The sequence below is a fragment of the Mastomys coucha genome, unplaced genomic scaffold (assembly GCF_008632895.1).
Source record: "Mastomys coucha isolate ucsf_1 unplaced genomic scaffold, UCSF_Mcou_1 pScaffold22, whole genome shotgun sequence".
NCBI classification, from domain to species: domain Eukaryota; kingdom Metazoa; phylum Chordata; class Mammalia; order Rodentia; family Muridae; genus Mastomys; species Mastomys coucha.
This window is the reverse complement of record NW_022196905.1, coordinates 227,425,086-227,441,143: the sequence shown is the minus strand read 5'-3', so window position 1 is coordinate 227,441,143 and position 16,058 is coordinate 227,425,086. Positions and strand designations below refer to the sequence as shown.

The window sequence follows — 16,058 nt, the reverse complement described above, 5'->3', positions numbered from 1 at the left end:
TTTTATGAGAGTGGGGGTGGGTTGCTTTCTGGTAGCTCTTAAAGAAATGAAGAAACACTCACGAAACGGGGCGCCCTCCCCCACCCCGTCCCGCCACGGGACTCCCTCCCCCTCGCGGGCCAGCACGCAGCGCGGGAGTTGGGAAGTTCGCCGCTCGCCCGCAGCCTGGGTCCCCAGCCCCCGCCGCCAGCCCCACCCCCACGCGGCCCTGCTCCGCTAGGCTCCCGGGCGAGCATGCTAATTCGGGTCGGCCCAGCCCGGGATGGAGGGCGGGGGAGGGGGGAGGGGAACGAGCGGGGGGCGCCGGCCGGGGCGCTGGGCGCGCAGTGGCGAGGAGGCAGGCCCCCGGCGGCCCGGCCGCGGAGTCCCGGGCGGTCGCCAAGAGGGTTAACCAAGAGTCGGGCGGCGCGGCGCGCAGAGCCAGCCCCGCGGCCGGCTTATTGGGCCAGCGCGCGGAGAGACAGGGGTCTGCAGCAAATCACGAACTAATTGATTAAGGCGAGCGGGTTTGAATAGCGCTGGCCCGGTGCCAATCGCCTTTCAAAGAGCCCCTCTATGATTAATCGCAATGCATTATTGATAATCATAATTATAGCAGGACACATGCGCGCTGTGCCCGGGGCCGGGGAGCCGGGGAGGGGGCGGGCGGGCCGGCGGGCGGGGGGAGCCGCCGCCGCCGCCGCTCGATTTCCGTAATTTTGAGAAGATTTTTTTTTAGTAATTTTTTATTCTGCCCCAGCTGATGTTTGAGCCAGCATGTCGCGGAGGAAGCAAGCGAAGCCTCAACATTTCCAATCCGACCCCGAAGTGGCCTCGCTCCCCCGGCGAGATGGTGAGTGCTCCGGCCCGCGCTGCGGACACACAGACATGCACTCACACGCACACTCGGACCCACGCACACGCGGCGGGCCCCGCGCCCACCGCCGCTCTCGCCTTCAGCATTCGGCGCGTCTGATTTTATTTCATGCTTCCTCGATTTCAATTTGCCGGGCCAGGCTTCCCCCTGTCCCGAGAGAGCCAGCCTATCCCGGCTGGAGCTTTCCGGAGTTCCGTGTCCTCAACTGGGCGGAGTAGGGTCGACCGGCCCGGCTCTCTCCTCCGCCCAGCGGGTCCGAGGAGCCGCGGCCACGACCCTGCCGCCCCTAAGGGCGATCTCGCGGGCAGAAGCCATCCGTGGCTGCCCACGCGAGCTCTCTCCCGCTCCCCGCGCGCCACCCGGGTCCCTGGGCTGGGCCTCTGTCGCCTGGGCCTCTCCGCCCAGCCCTGCGACCATCGTTAAAGAAGTTTACTTCGTGCGGGTGGCTGAGCGCCGCGCGCGTGGGGAGCTCGCCGTACCCCCCCTCCCCAAGTTTCTCGTTCCCACTTGGCTAGTGGGCGAAATGTGGTACCTTTGGGGTTTCCGAGCCGTGAGAACTGGGGATTGGGGTGGAGGAGCTACATCCTGGGGTCGCGGCCGAGTGCTGCCGATCGCTCTGGTGACTGGCTTAGGGACTAGGAAGTGTCGCTTGGTCCGGCTTCCCAAGTTTGTCCTCCTGTCGTTTCTCTCCACACTTGCACCCGTAACCCGTCAAAGTCGGGCTTGGATGTGTGCTCCCCACGTCTTACGGAGTCCCATCCTTCGGGAACCGTTCTGGAAAGGGTCGTTGGACACTTTCTGGGGTCCCGGGTGTTAGCCCGCCAGACTCCTGGAGCGAGCCGGGCGACGAAGGCAGGGTTCGGAAAGGACCGGATGGGTCGGGAAAAGTTTGTGTGCGGGAACGGTGGCCTGGAATGGGAGAGACCCGCGCAGGGAACTGGGACTACTGAGGAAAGACCCCCCTCCGTCCCCAGCTTGACCTGAGCTGTTTCAGGGCAGAGTTTCCGAGCTCCCAGGCCAGAGGCTACGCTCGGTTCCGGGGTCACCGGACTCTGTGCCTGACTCTCCGCTGCGTCGGTCGGAGAGCGACCCGACCCGAGGCTAGGCGGCTCCGGCTGCCCCTCGGGATCCTCGATCCCGGGCGTGGAGGGAGCTGCACCCCAGTGGAGCTCGGCAGCGTGACCTGAGATCCGCACCTCGGGCCACTCCACTCTGCGAGCGCTGGAGCCCCAATCCCAGGCTCCGTCCCCAGAGGCCTGGCTCTGTGTGCGGGGACTCGCAAGCAGAGCCTGAGCGACAAGGGACCGCCAGCTTACTTCCTCCTCGCTTTTGGGAGAGGGCAGTCCTGGCGTGAGACACCTGGACCTTTTTTAAGGCGATCTGAGAGCCATTAAGGCAACTATTTTGCCCAGCACCTTTGGAAGCTCGAAGCCTCACCAGTGTGATTCTCTGAGTCCTCCGGGAAGATCCCTTGAAACACACCCGGCTTCCCACCCCAAAAGAACTGGCTTGAGGGTAAAACCAGATGAAATTAGCCACGGCCGCAGCGACCACTCGGACTATTTTTGTGGGGTTTCTCAGATAGTTTCTTAGGCTTCCTGCCGCCCCCACAACAATCTTTCCTAAAGTGAGGCCTTTGCACCGGGATGCTGTTAAAACTTAACAGTTTGCGTATAGGGGGGAGGGGGGAGGAAAACAACCTGGGGGAAGAGAAGTATTTTTTGGTTTTTGTTTTTTTGTTTTTTAATTTGTACTGGTTGTTTGTATTTTTCCACGCAAAAATTTCAAAACTAACAACCACCACCTCGGGCTTCGGAAGAAAAGATGCTTGCTAGTTCTCTGCTTTGAGTCTGGATCTGGAATTTTTAATAGTTAAGGCTTCTCATAAAGCGATAGCATTAAAGGAGTTCACTGCCTCTTACTATTATTATTTATTAGTACAATTTTTTTTTTTTTAGTTTATTTGAGCTTTGAGGTAAGTTAATTAAGGAACTGAATCAAGTTTCCTTTCTTTCTCTTCCTTCTTTTTTCACTTAATTTCTCTTTTTTTTCTTCCTAAAAGCTGGTTCATTGTCTACAAAGCAGTGATTATCCTGAACACCCTAGGAAGCAGCCCTCCCGGGCCAGGTCCTTACCCCCTCCTTCTCTTCAGTAGTAATAGTTTTAGGTTATGACTGTTTTTACATGGCTGAACAATAAGTTTGGGAGAAGTTGCCTAGAGGGCAGGTTTTGTAATAGGGTTACAGGATCTAGTGTGCTGTAACAGTACTCTGCAGAAGCAGCCCCCCCCACCCCCCACCAGCTGACAGTCAGGAGGGCCCTCCATACCCCCAAATCTTTTCATTTGGGAATAGTGAGATACATACAGATGAAAGTTCATGACCCAGCTCACGTTTGCTTTTAAAAAGTCGACTCTTCCGCAATGAGTCCAGCCAACTCCATCCATTTCCCTACACAGAACATGTGCCTGAGAAGTCGCTGCATGGACATTGGGTGTTTTTTACTTTGGAAGGCAATCCGTTACTCAGATGCCAGCTTTAACTCCTTTTCCTATCTCAAGAAGGTCTTATTGCATACAGCACATGGAATATCAGACATTACCAGAGTAGATCTCGCTTAGGCCCTTCTCCCATGTTGTCCACCAAACTGTCTGACTTCTACACAGAGGAAAACCTAGAAAAGTTGTCAGAGCCAGCCACAGTGGCCCTGAAGCAGCCACTCTGCTTCTATGTTCTGTGGCCTCATCCATGGATATGTAGTATGTGTCGTGTTTGAGTTTTACAAAGAAAGCTTGCTAAATAGCCATTCCAACACCTCCATTCTTTTTTTTTAAGATTATTTAGTTGATTTTATGTTATTTAGTTCATCTTAAAACCTTGATAATTTATTCTACTTGAGTATTCCTATAAGGTTTTTTTCTGTTTCTTATGAAAACTATGATTGTGGTGAGTAGGGTTCATCTCTTAAAAGATATTCAACAAGTCTCTAGTTATTTGTAGAAAGATAAGTAGCCTTGGGAGGATTATTTACCATGATGGATAAGCCTTGGAAAAGCGAATGTGCGAATCTAATGATTTAATTTGTGGTTACTTTTCTTTGAGTTTGGATTTCCAGGTGCGTGCCTGCCTGCGTGCATGCGTGTGTGTGTGTGTGTGTGTGTGTGTGTGTGTGTGTGTGTGTGTGTGTGTTTGTGTGTGTGTTGGGTTTTTGGTTTGGTTTGTTTCACTCCATTTGGTGGTGATGGTTTCAAGATTCCTGCAGTTTCTGACAGGCTCCATTCTGACTCCATTCGTTTAAGTATTTTGCTGCTCAGCTTTTTAAAGGAAAGGATAATATTGGAAGAAACTTAAAACATCGGGAATTACAGAAAAAGCATCGACTCTCCTAAGAAATACCTGAAAAACCTTTCTTACTCATATTAATAAAGAAATTCTGTTATTTACCAAAGTAATTTACTCATTGTATGCAGCTTAATGGCCACACATTAATTTCTGGGTCCAAAAGGTTAGAAAGAACTATAATGAATTCTCTTAAAACAAACAAACAAACAAACAAAAAAAAAAAAACTTGACACCTGCAAGATAAGGCAGTTGGAAAGAATTCATGTTTCATCAAGCCTATTTTAAGTTTGGCATAATAGAAGATTCTAGATGAAAAAATGTGAACTGTTTTTTGGTCTTCTTTTGTTTTGTTGTGATTAGCTTCAGGCTGCAAATACTTTCTAAAATGTTAAAAAACAAACATGTGGCAAAGCCCGATCAGGCAGGAGATAAACTGTGTGAAGGTGGCTTTTTGGTGTTGAGCATTTGCTGGTGTATTTTCATCCAGTGTCTGCAATGGCTCAGGGCACAAGTACCAAATTCCAGGGTGCTGCTTGGCAAGCTCTTTCTTTCCTCTATGCTTGCAGGCTTCTAGTTGTCTTTTTACCAACAATATCCTTCAGAAGGCAAAAGCCCACATTTTTTTTTTTTTTTTCTGGTAGAGAACCTGGAAGGCGGTGGGAGGAGGGATTCAGGCAGGTTCCGGGTTTCAGAACTTAGCCAAGCTCACTTAGTGTGTAGCAACCAGAAAATCGAAATTCTTCTGCAGCTTAAATGTGGTTTTTCCAACACAGTCCCTGGTGCAGAAAGCCTGTGTTCCAAAATATTCTTTGAGGAGAAAGAGAATATTAACCTGAGGCTTGACACTCCTCCCCTAAGAAGGGAAGGAAAAAAAAAAGTTTGTGTGCCAGGGCTTTAGAAAACCTGGACGTGTAGAGCTGTTGTGACCTTTGCCAGCCTCCTCCCATGCAGAGGTGACGAGGTCCAGATCATAATGTGTCCTTCGGTGTCTTCCCGGTGACCCCCAATTTGAGTCTTGCTAGTCACTTAGCAGGAACTTGGTAGTTTATTTTAGTTTCTCCTTATCAGCTTGGCTTCTTTTCCTAACCTTATTCCCCTGCCACCCCCAGATGCCAGACCCCCAAAGGGGAAGATTGACAGGTAGTTCCCACGGCTCAGCTTCACCCTCCAACAACAGGGATTTAGTTTCTTGTGACTTTGCCAATGTTTGTGTAGTCAGTGTTTAGATCTCGCCTTAAGGAGTCTCTCTTTTACGCGTCACTGGAATAGGAAAGCCACAAAGCAGTTTGGGAACAAACCCTTGCTGTTGGATCCCCATCTAGTGTTCAGTTTGATTCATCCATAGGGAGGACATTTTCCCCTTTCATTGTGAGCGGGAGGTGGGCCTGGACCAGAACTTTAAATGGAGTATCTTTTCCGTGTTATTTTTTTTTTCAGAGGTTTCTCTTGTCTCCTTCCACACAATCAGGACTGGCACTGTAAACTTGAAGAGGACCAGTTCATTTGTCATTTGATTGCATGCTGGATAAAAGGAACTTCAGACATAACAGAAAATATGCGCAGCATATGGTGTATTTACAGCTTTTTTTTTTTTCTGGAACCTTAAGTTGGACATTCAGATCCTGCTTTAAAAAAATAAAACAAAAAGATATAGCATCACTCAATCAAATATGTTCGTGATCGCCTCTGCAAGCAGGTCTGTGGGAAGGAACAGCCTGTTAAAATTAGGGGCCCCAAGTCCACTATTGTTTGAGTTCTATTAAGAAATGCTAATGCAGTCTTAAGGCACTGGCAAGTCGTGTTAATTGTCTTTCTGAGGCTCTCCCAAAGAGAAAGCTAAATCTGGTGGAGCCTGGTGTGGTTGGTTTCTCGTTTGTTGTTTTGTTTTGCTTTGCTTTGTTTTCTGTTTTGTTGTTGTTTTCCTTTTCTTCCTCTCCTGGCTGGCTGAACCTTTCTGTGCGAGGCAGACATAGTTTTATTTTTGCTTTCTGAATAGACAGGCTGCAACACTTTATTTCCCTGCTTCCAAATTCTGCTGTGTTTGGTTAAAAGGATAAAAAGTGACAAATTGGAATTGGGTACCTAGATAGTTCAGCAAGAACTTAAACATCTGGAATTTTAGTGTCAATTTGGTAACGATACAACATCTCCAACTTCCTTCAAAAACAGAAATTCTAAACATCTTTTTGACTTTGCTGAGGGGGGCTGGAGGACTCTTGCTTTGTAAATGTTCTATCTGGCTGGAATTACGAAATTTGTGTGAATGCAAAATCCATAGCAAAGAATCTGGAATGTGATTTTCACTACAATAGGAGGAACAAGGGAACTGTAGTTACTCCAAGGAGGTCACCAGTTGCCATCCTGTGTAACAGATTATTGAAAGAGATACAAGAACACAGGGCTGTGTGTGTGTGTGTGTTTCTGCCTGCTTGTTATCTAATTGCAACTTTTAGTAATTCCTTTTAGTAATTAGGGCTAAAGATCCATGCTGGTTTTCCTGGCCTGTCTTCTTTCTCTTGGAGCTACTTCACTGGAATTCTGTTCACAATGCAGATGGGTTTAAAGTTGGGCACTTTAGAGTGAGTGTAGCAACACCTGCTTCTGAACTGAATCAAAATAGATGCCGGGATTTAGGAGGGAGCAGATTGTTCATAAACATCAGGAAATTAAATTAGCTGATGGTACAGTGAGATCAAATGTCAACTTACTAAATTATGAAAATCGAAGCTCAAATATGGCCAACTTTTTAACAGGGTCTCTCTCCCTCTCTGAAAAGCAAGCGGGCATTTATTTCTAAGTGTCTTTATTTTCCATCTAATTAGCATAATCCTAAATATAAAAATGTTCAGGATGAAAACTTGAAAATTCTCTCAAGTGAGTCTTGAAGCGGCACAAATGCAGAATCCCAGTGCAGGGAGGTAGCAAATCCACGTAAACTAAAGTAGTAACCTTTCCTATTTTTTCTTCTATATATTATGAGAATATCAGATGTTTGCAAGTTATAAAGAATTAAAATGCCCTTTAACCGTGAGCACAGATGTGCTAAATATTTGAAGCAACCACATTGTAATGTGTACAATTGATGAAGTCAGTTTTCTGATTTCCCTTGCTGGTTATTTAGTTCTGAATCTGTCATTATTTGTCTAAGCCCAGCTGACCAAGCAAAACTGTGTTTTAAAGTGGCTTTATGTTTTGATAAATGTGAGCTGGTTGAAAAGTATTTTCCACTGAATGCAGAGCTTAATAGAACATGCTGACATAATAGTTTTAATGCATTTTGTCGAAAATGTGTGAACAAACAGAATAGCTTTTGTTCCTTCATAATTGGCTGTAAAAGTAGATGGAAACACAACCATTACATATGGAAATGTGCAAAGAGAAAGAAATAACATTTCTGTTGAATATATTAGGAATTGCATTTCCTAGTTTAAAATAAGCATCTGAAATGGGGGCATCATTTAAAATCAGTTGTCAAAATACGAAGCTTTCCACGGAATTTTTGTCACATCATTTTTTTTTTGTCCCGAGCGAAGCAGGGTAACTTTAGCAAATTTCATTTAATATTTTGTTTGTATTCTTTCAAGGCAGGAGAAGAGACAGAAAGTGCTTAAAACAGCACCTTCAGCGAGCATGGGAATCTGGTGCCAATTAGGATGATTAAACATTAAATTAAAACTGGATCATTATTGGTATTTTCTGCTACAACTGCAATTTGTTTGGTGTTGTTAATGCATGTTGCACTATAACCCCGTGTAGATTTAAAGATGGGGATTAGGAAAGCTGGCTTATTAAATATAACTCAGCCACTAAAATAACTATCCCAGTGAGGAGAGTGTGCATGCTCTCCGCTCCTCTGGCCAGCATACTTTACCAGGGGTCCTAATCAACTTCCGCATCACTCCAGGCAGATGGAGTTAAGGAATTTCACAAGTGACTGTTTAGGTGTTAATTGTCTTTTCTGAAATGCAAAACTCTTCCGAGCTTTTTAGATGCTTAATCTAAAAAGGTAACCTCTGGCTCTTTTGAATGCACTCTGGGTTGACTGGGATTTGTGAGGTAGGCAGCATTTTGATTTTCCATGTATTCATATCTGCAATTACTTTTTTTTTTCCTCCTGCAAGTTTTCTAGAAGATTCAATTTGGAAGTCATGGAAACTACCTATTATCTGATTCAGCTCTGTAGAAAAGCATGCAGGGAGGTAATCCTTGAATTAAACAGTTTTTTTTTTCACAGCCTTTGGAGATGACCACACACCATTTGTACAACAGGAGCTGGTGTTCCCCATGCTGAGCAAACAAGGGGACGCCATCCTGTCTTTGAATAGGACGTTAGCTTGGAGTTGGAGATTTTGATGTTTAATTTACAAATGGATCTTAGTGAGAAGACATCTGAGCAACCAGTAAAGCCAAACAATCAAGGAATATGGATAGGGAGATGTGTGTGTGTGTGTGTGTGTGTGTGTGTGTGTGTCTGTGTGTGTGTGTGTGTGTGTCTGTGTGTCTGTGTCTGTGTGTGTATCTGTGTGTGTGTGTTCAGGGCACTCTGTTAGACAATTGATAACAGTAAAAGGCAACGGAGTTTTAAAGGCATTCAGACAAGAATTGCCAAACTCTCCTGCAAGCACTGTTAAGGAAGGGAGCACTTCTCAGCACGTTCTTCTTCAGCTAGTGTTTATCAGAACTGTGGATGCCACACCAATCTTTAGAGACAGAAAGACCACTTTTGAGGAGTTACTTAGAACGTTGCCACTTGGAACATGGCGGTATATATTCTTTGCCTAGGAGAATGAGCACCGGAGCTCGTTCCTGACTTTGAAAAGTACACATCTGTGGGGCGATACATAGGCACCAGACAGTCCTGTGAGGGATCACCATCCTGCATTCTCCTTGTTTTGCGTGTGTAGGTGCTGCTTTCCAGTTTGAAACATGTCTGTTACTGATGCGACTGAACTGTGTTTGTCAACATTGGGCCCGAGCTCAGGTTCCAGGCAGGGACTTGAGGTGATTCTGAAGTCATCAGTCCCCAGCTGGGTGATATGCATTTTTCCCTCTTGTCAACAACTGATTGGAACCTGAACGACTACAAATTAGTTTAGTGACAGAACAGACTGTCACAGATATCTTTGCATCAGTTGAAAATGAATAAGGTTGACAGAAACTCAAGAGCCTAATAAGTCCTCAGTGTGCTTGAGGGACCCTCTCCCGGCAAGTAGACAATCGGTGTATAAAATATTGGAAATCAATATTTTGCTATGGAATTTCATTATGTACCAATGTCCTCCCTTCATGGTATTTTATATTTTGATGAGTTATCTAAAGGCCTTAACTATCCAAAATGCCAGCTGCACAGGAGTTCTTGGCACCCCAGGAAATGCAGCCTGGCTTTCAGGGACCAAATTTGGAGCTTTGCAGATAGAAAACATTTATGGCCCTTTCTGTCATTTTCAAGTCATTACTAACAGTCTGTCTTGGCTTCGTTTTTAACCCTGCACTTTTTGATGTTTATAGGGGACACAGAAAAGGGTCAACCAAGTCGCCCCACTAAGAGCAAGGATGCCCATGTCTGTGGCCGGTGCTGCGCTGAATTCTTTGAGTTATCAGACCTTCTGCTCCACAAAAAGAGCTGCACTAAGAATCAATTAGTTTTGATTGTCAATGAAAGCCCAGCCTCCCCACCCAAAACCTTCCCTCCTGGCCCGTCTCTCAATAATCCTGATGAGCAAATGAAAGACGCGGCGAATACAGCAGACCAAGGAGACTGCAGAGACCTTTCAGAACACAAGGGACTTGACAGGGAAGAGTCCATGGAGGTGGAGGCCCCAGTTGCCACCACCACCACCACCGGAGGCAGCAGCAGCAGCAGCAGCGGTGGCGGCACTCTGAGCGGTGTCACCAACATCACCACCCCAAGCTGCCACAGCGGCTCTTCCACGGGTACCTCAGCGATCACAACCTCTCTACCTCAACTCGGGGACCTGACGACACTGGGCAACTTCTCGGTGATCAACAGCAACGTCATCATTGAGAATCTCCAGAGCACCAAGGTGGCAGTGGCCCAGTTCTCCCAGGAAGCGAGGTGTGGAGGGGCCTCCGGAGGCAAGCTGCTCATCTCAACCCTCATGGAACAACTCCTGGCTCTGCAGCAGCAGCAGATCCACCAGCTGCAGCTCATAGAGCAGATTCGTCACCAAATACTGCTGCTGGCTTCTCAGAGTGCAGACCTGCCAGCACCTTCTATCCCTTCTCAAGGTACTTTACGAACATCTGCCAACCCCTTGACCACACTAAGTTCCCATTTGTCTCAGCAGCTGGCGGTGGCAGCTGGATTAGCACAGAGCCTTGCTAGCCAATCTGCCAACATCAGCGGTGTGAAGCAGCTCCCCCCAGTCCAGCTACCTCAGAGCAGCACCGCCACCATTGTCCCGCCCAGTAGTGGCACATCTCCCAACATGAGCATAGTGACGGCTGCAGTTCCCACCCAGTCCTCAGAAAAAGTGGCTTCCAATGCTGGTGCCTCCCATGTCAGCTCCCCGGCCGTCTCGGCATCATCCTCACCAGCATTCGCAATAAGCAGTCTGTTGAGTCCTGCATCTAACCCACTTCTACCTCAGCCGACCCCAGCTAACGCTGTTTTCCCTACCCCTTTGCCTAACATTGCAACAACTGCAGAAGATTTGAACTCCCTGTCTGCCTTGGCCCAGCAAAGAAAAAGCAAGCCACCAAATGTCACTGCCTTTGAAGCAAAAAGTACTTCCGACGAGGCATTCTTTAAACACAAGTGCAGGTTCTGTGCGAAGGTCTTTGGGAGCGACAGCGCCTTGCAGATCCATTTGCGCTCCCATACTGGAGAGAGGCCGTTCAAGTGCAACATCTGTGGGAACAGGTTCTCTACCAAGGGCAACCTGAAAGTCCACTTCCAGCGCCACAAAGAGAAGTACCCCCACATCCAGATGAACCCCTATCCCGTACCGGAGCACTTGGACAACGTCCCCACGAGCACCGGCATCCCCTACGGCATGTCCATCCCTCCAGAGAAGCCAGTCACCAGCTGGCTAGACACTAAGCCGGTCCTGCCCACTCTGACCACTTCCGTTGGCCTGCCATTGCCTCCGACCCTCCCAAGCCTCACTCCCTTCATCAAGACGGAAGAGCCAGCCCCCATCCCTATTAGCCATTCTGCTGCCAGCCCCCAAGGCTCAGTCAAAAGTGATTCTGGGGCCCCTGATTTGGCCACAAGAAACCCAAGTGGTGTCCCAGAGGAGTCTGAAGGGTCTACTGTGCCACCCTTTGGTGGCAAGGGTGAAGAGAGTAACATGGCAAGCTCCACCGTCCCAACAGCAGGCAACAGTACCCTGAACTCCCCAGTGGCTGATGGTGGTCCAGGAGGGACCTCTTTCACCAACCCTCTGTTGCCCCTCATGTCTGAGCAGTTCAAGGCCAAGTTTCCTTTTGGGGGACTCTTAGATTCTGCCCAGGCCTCAGAGACATCCAAGCTGCAGCAACTGGTAGAAAACATTGATAAGAAGGCCACCGACCCCAATGAGTGTATCATCTGCCACCGGGTTCTCAGCTGTCAGAGCGCCTTGAAAATGCACTACCGGACACACACTGGGGAGAGGCCCTTCAAGTGTAAGATCTGCGGCCGGGCTTTCACCACGAAAGGGAACCTCAAGACCCACTACAGCGTCCATCGGGCTATGCCCCCACTCAGAGTCCAGCATTCCTGCCCCATCTGTCAGAAGAAGTTCACAAACGCAGTGGTCCTCCAGCAGCATATCCGTATGCACATGGGAGGCCAGATCCCCAACACCCCAGTCCCTGACAACTACCCCGAGTCCATGGAGTCTGACACAGGCTCCTTTGATGAGAAAAATTTCGACGACTTAGACAACTTCTCAGATGAGAATATGGAAGAGTGTCCTGAGGGCAGCATTCCAGATACACCCAAGTCAGCAGACGCCTCCCAAGATAGCCTGTCATCCTCGCCTCTGCCCCTCGAGATGTCAAGCATCGCCGCTTTGGAAAATCAGATGAAGATGATCAATGCTGGCCTGGCAGAGCAGCTCCAGGCCAGCCTGAAGTCAGTGGAGAATGGATCCGTGGAAGGGGATGTGCTGACCAACGACTCATCCTCAGTGGGTGGTGACATGGAGAGCCAGAGTGCAGGCAGCCCAGCCATCTCAGAGTCTACCTCTTCCATGCAGGCTCTGTCCCCGTCCAACAGCACCCAAGAATTCCACAAGTCACCCGGCGTGGAGGAAAAGCCACAGAGAGTGGGGACAGGCGAGTTCGCCAATGGTCTGTCTCCCACCCCAGTGAACGGAGGTGCTCTGGACTTGACCTCTAGTCATGTAGAGAAAATTATCAAAGAAGATTCTCTGGGAATCCTCTTCCCTTTCAGAGACCGGGGTAAATTTAAAAACACTGCTTGCGACATTTGTGGCAAGACCTTTGCTTGTCAGAGTGCCTTGGACATTCACTACAGAAGTCATACCAAAGAGAGACCATTCATTTGCACAGTTTGCAATCGTGGCTTTTCCACAAAGGGTAATTTGAAGCAGCACATGTTGACACATCAGATGCGAGATCTGCCATCGCAGCTCTTTGAGCCTAGTTCCAACCTTGGCCCCAATCAGAACTCTGCAGTGATTCCCACCAACTCACTGTCATCCCTCATCAAAACAGAGGTCAACGGCTTTGTGCACGTTTCTCCTCAGGACAGTAAGGATGCCCCCACTAGTCATGTCCCTCAGGGGCCTCTGTCATCCTCTGCGACATCCCCGGTTCTGCTCCCAGCTCTGCCCCGGAGAACTCCCAAACAGCACTATTGTAATACGTGTGGTAAAACCTTCTCTTCTTCAAGCGCCCTGCAGATCCACGAGAGAACTCACACTGGAGAGAAGCCCTTTGCTTGCACTATCTGTGGAAGAGCATTCACAACAAAAGGCAATCTGAAGGTACCGGCTCTGCCTGCCCCCTGCTGCCCCTCAGCCCTTCCTTGTGCCCTTGGCTGATGATAGCACATGCTCCTGGAGCCCTCAGCTGCATAGTTAGGGAGAAGGTTCTGGAAAGGGGACCTGCCCCACACAGCTGAGGAAGGAGACATGGAGGAGCCTTGTGAAGTCAGGATCATAGCAGGGACAAGGGCATCCTGTAGCTCACTGACTGTCCCAACGCCTTGAATAATTTGGTACCTAAGAGAAGCAGCAGGCCTCTCTCTGCTGTCTAGCTTAAGTGCATCAAATGAATTGCTTTACCTACCAAATCAGACAGCCTGGCGTTGCCATGGGGTATTGATTAAAGACCTCCGTGTGGCCTGCACACTGCCCATATCACTTAATAATTACAGCTCTCTACGGCTCTCTTCGGCATATGCAGCTATTTTTCATAACCCCAGTCTAGCATAGTTTATTTTTCTAGAAACAGTAACATCACTCCTCAGCTAATGGGTATTATGATAATTGATTACACGACATTTCCTACTGATATGTGTTGGAAATAAAGCAAATATGCTCGTTCTAGAGCAACAGTTGAGCACTCTCGCTGTGTACATTTTTCTGTTGACAGAGTATTCCTCGGGAGGTTGCTGCCAGTAATGTGGGATGAATAATTACTTTCTGGTTTTCCTCTCTGTGCAAGGCCCTCCAATGGGCAATCAGTGAGGGCTACTTTCTTCCCATCTGAAAAGGACATCTCCAGGGTAAAGGGTGTCAGATACAATACTTACCACTGCAATGAGAGTGGACATAACAATTCTAACCCTGAGAGGAGCTATCTGCGATGGCCTGGCTTGCTTGAGGCCATTATAAGCTAAATACGGATAATAAAAAAAGAGTAAGTAATGCCGAGTTAGCTCAGGACGAGGAGAGCCAGCCCAGCCCTGAAGAGAGCAAACACGTTATTACTAGACCATGGGAGTGGATGGTTCCTGGTGTCTTTTCCCGTCTGTCATATAATAAGAATAGACATTCAGGCCACTTGCTTTGTGGAGTGTTGGGATATGAGTTGAGACAGATTCGGCTATTAAGCTCCTGGCTCTCTCTTTTTTTCTTCTCTCTCTCCCCAACCCACATCACAGGTCCACATGGGCACTCATATGTGGAACAGCACCCCAGCTCGCCGGGGCCGGCGGCTCTCAGTGGATGGTCCCATGACATTTCTAGGAGGTAATCCTGTCAAGTTCCCGGAAATGTTCCAGAAGGATCTGGCGGCGAGGTCAGGAAGCGGGGATCCATCTAGCTTTTGGAACCAGTATACAGCAGCACTCTCCAACGGGCTGGCCATGAAGGCCAACGAGATCTCTGTCATTCAGAATGGTGGCATCCCTCCAATTCCTGGAAGCCTGGGCAGCGGGAGCAGCTCACCTATCAGCGGGCTGACAGGGAACGTGGAAAAGCTGGGGAATTCGGAACCCAGTGCTCCCCTGGCTGGCCTGGAGAAAATGGCGAGCAGCGAGAACGGAACCAATTTCCGTTTCACCCGCTTCGTGGAGGACAGCAAAGAGATAGTCACGAGCTAAAGCTGCCCGAGCGTTTCCACTCAGAATGTCGCCCGAGGTTGCCTCCTTTCCCCGCCCCTTACCTTCTGGCCCCTGGGACTATGAACTACATTATGAAGACATTCTTTTGTACGTTGTTCAACCTCTAGAGTTCTAAGAAAGCTTATTTATTAGTGCTATAACCTTGCTTTGCAAACAGAGTGCAAGCATTAACTTTGGTCTTCTGTATTTTGGACTAAATACTAATGGACTAGAGTGCTCCAAGCTTGCTGTAACATTTATGGCAATCGCAAGTTGCCCTGCTAGGCGGTCTTAATCCGGCATTAACTTATTTTCTATATCCAGTTTAATATGAATCTGGTGTTGATGCAATGCCTCCGTGATACGTTAGATCTCTAATAAAGTCTGTATATAAATGTACACTTTGATCCTGCTGGAAAATTTTATCAGCAAACACATTGTCTAATCTTTCCAAACAGATTTAAGGGAAGGACTTTTAAGTACAGGCTGAACATTTGAAAGGCTTAGGGTTTTGTTGTTGTTGTTGTTGTTTTGTTTGTTGGTTTTTTGGTTTTGTTTTCATTTTGATTTTAAACTTCAACCTGCTTTTTTGTTTTTGTTTTAGAGAGTTAACCATTTCCGTTTTGAACTATTTGTATTGTGCTTTTTACTTGAGTCGTCTTCAATGTTAATAAGTTTCTGTACAGTAATAAGCACGCAGAATTCTTTAGAGGAAAAAAAAACCACAAGTGTTGTTTTGGTAGTTGAAAGTGAGACGTAGCATTTTTGCCTTGTAGGGTATATCACAGTAGAAAACGTGTGCTGGAATCTCACAATGCTGCTAACAATAGCATCTTGAACGATCTTCAGTGGAGAAATGTAGATGCTCTTGTATATACAATAGGAAATATCACTTTCATTAAAATGTACATATGTTCCTTACAAGAGCAAACGCTTCTTGATTAAGAGCAGGTATAGTGTTGGTTTATTTTGTATTAGGTATGGAAGGAAAAAATGGACTGTTACATGCACTTTCTTGGAAAGTTGAAGGGGGGGTTCCAATTTCTTTAACATTTAATACTTACTAACAACAGAGATACTGTAATTTTACTCAAGTAATCAAATACATTTTTTTTTTGCAACAGATAAAGCAACATATTGTGTCTGTGTTTTTAGAGTGCATTTCTATTTAGCCAGGGCCCTAAAGGTAGTTTAACATTTCCCTAGGTAGCTGTAAATTGTGTGTGTGAGCTAGTATCTCTAAATAAGAAAAAAATTGTAAAAGGCATAACAGAATCGGACTTGCATGGGCCTGCCTTTTGTTTTGGTTTGGGTTTTTTCCATTTGGTTGGTTTTTGGTTTT

At 47.4% G+C, this 16,058-nt stretch overlaps 1 protein-coding gene across 2 annotated transcripts in view; it reads left to right on the top strand.

Moving 5' to 3' along the window:
- Nucleotides 1-15,845, top strand: part of Sall1 (spalt like transcription factor 1) — a 16,867-nt gene extending 1,022 nt beyond the window's left edge. The window contains exons 2-4 of one of the 2 annotated variants that reach the window (XM_031340802.1): nucleotides 740-832; nucleotides 9,706-13,154; nucleotides 14,276-15,845. In XM_031340802.1, the coding sequence (XP_031196662.1) occupies nucleotides 757-832; nucleotides 9,706-13,154; nucleotides 14,276-14,716 (3,966 nt within the window). In that variant the 5' untranslated portion in view covers nucleotides 740-756 and the 3' untranslated portion in view covers nucleotides 14,717-15,845. The remainder of the gene's footprint in view (nucleotides 1-739; nucleotides 833-9,705; nucleotides 13,155-14,275) is intronic. The other variant, XM_031340803.1, reaches the window with a different exon arrangement.
- Nucleotides 15,846-16,058: the final 213 nt, after the last annotated feature.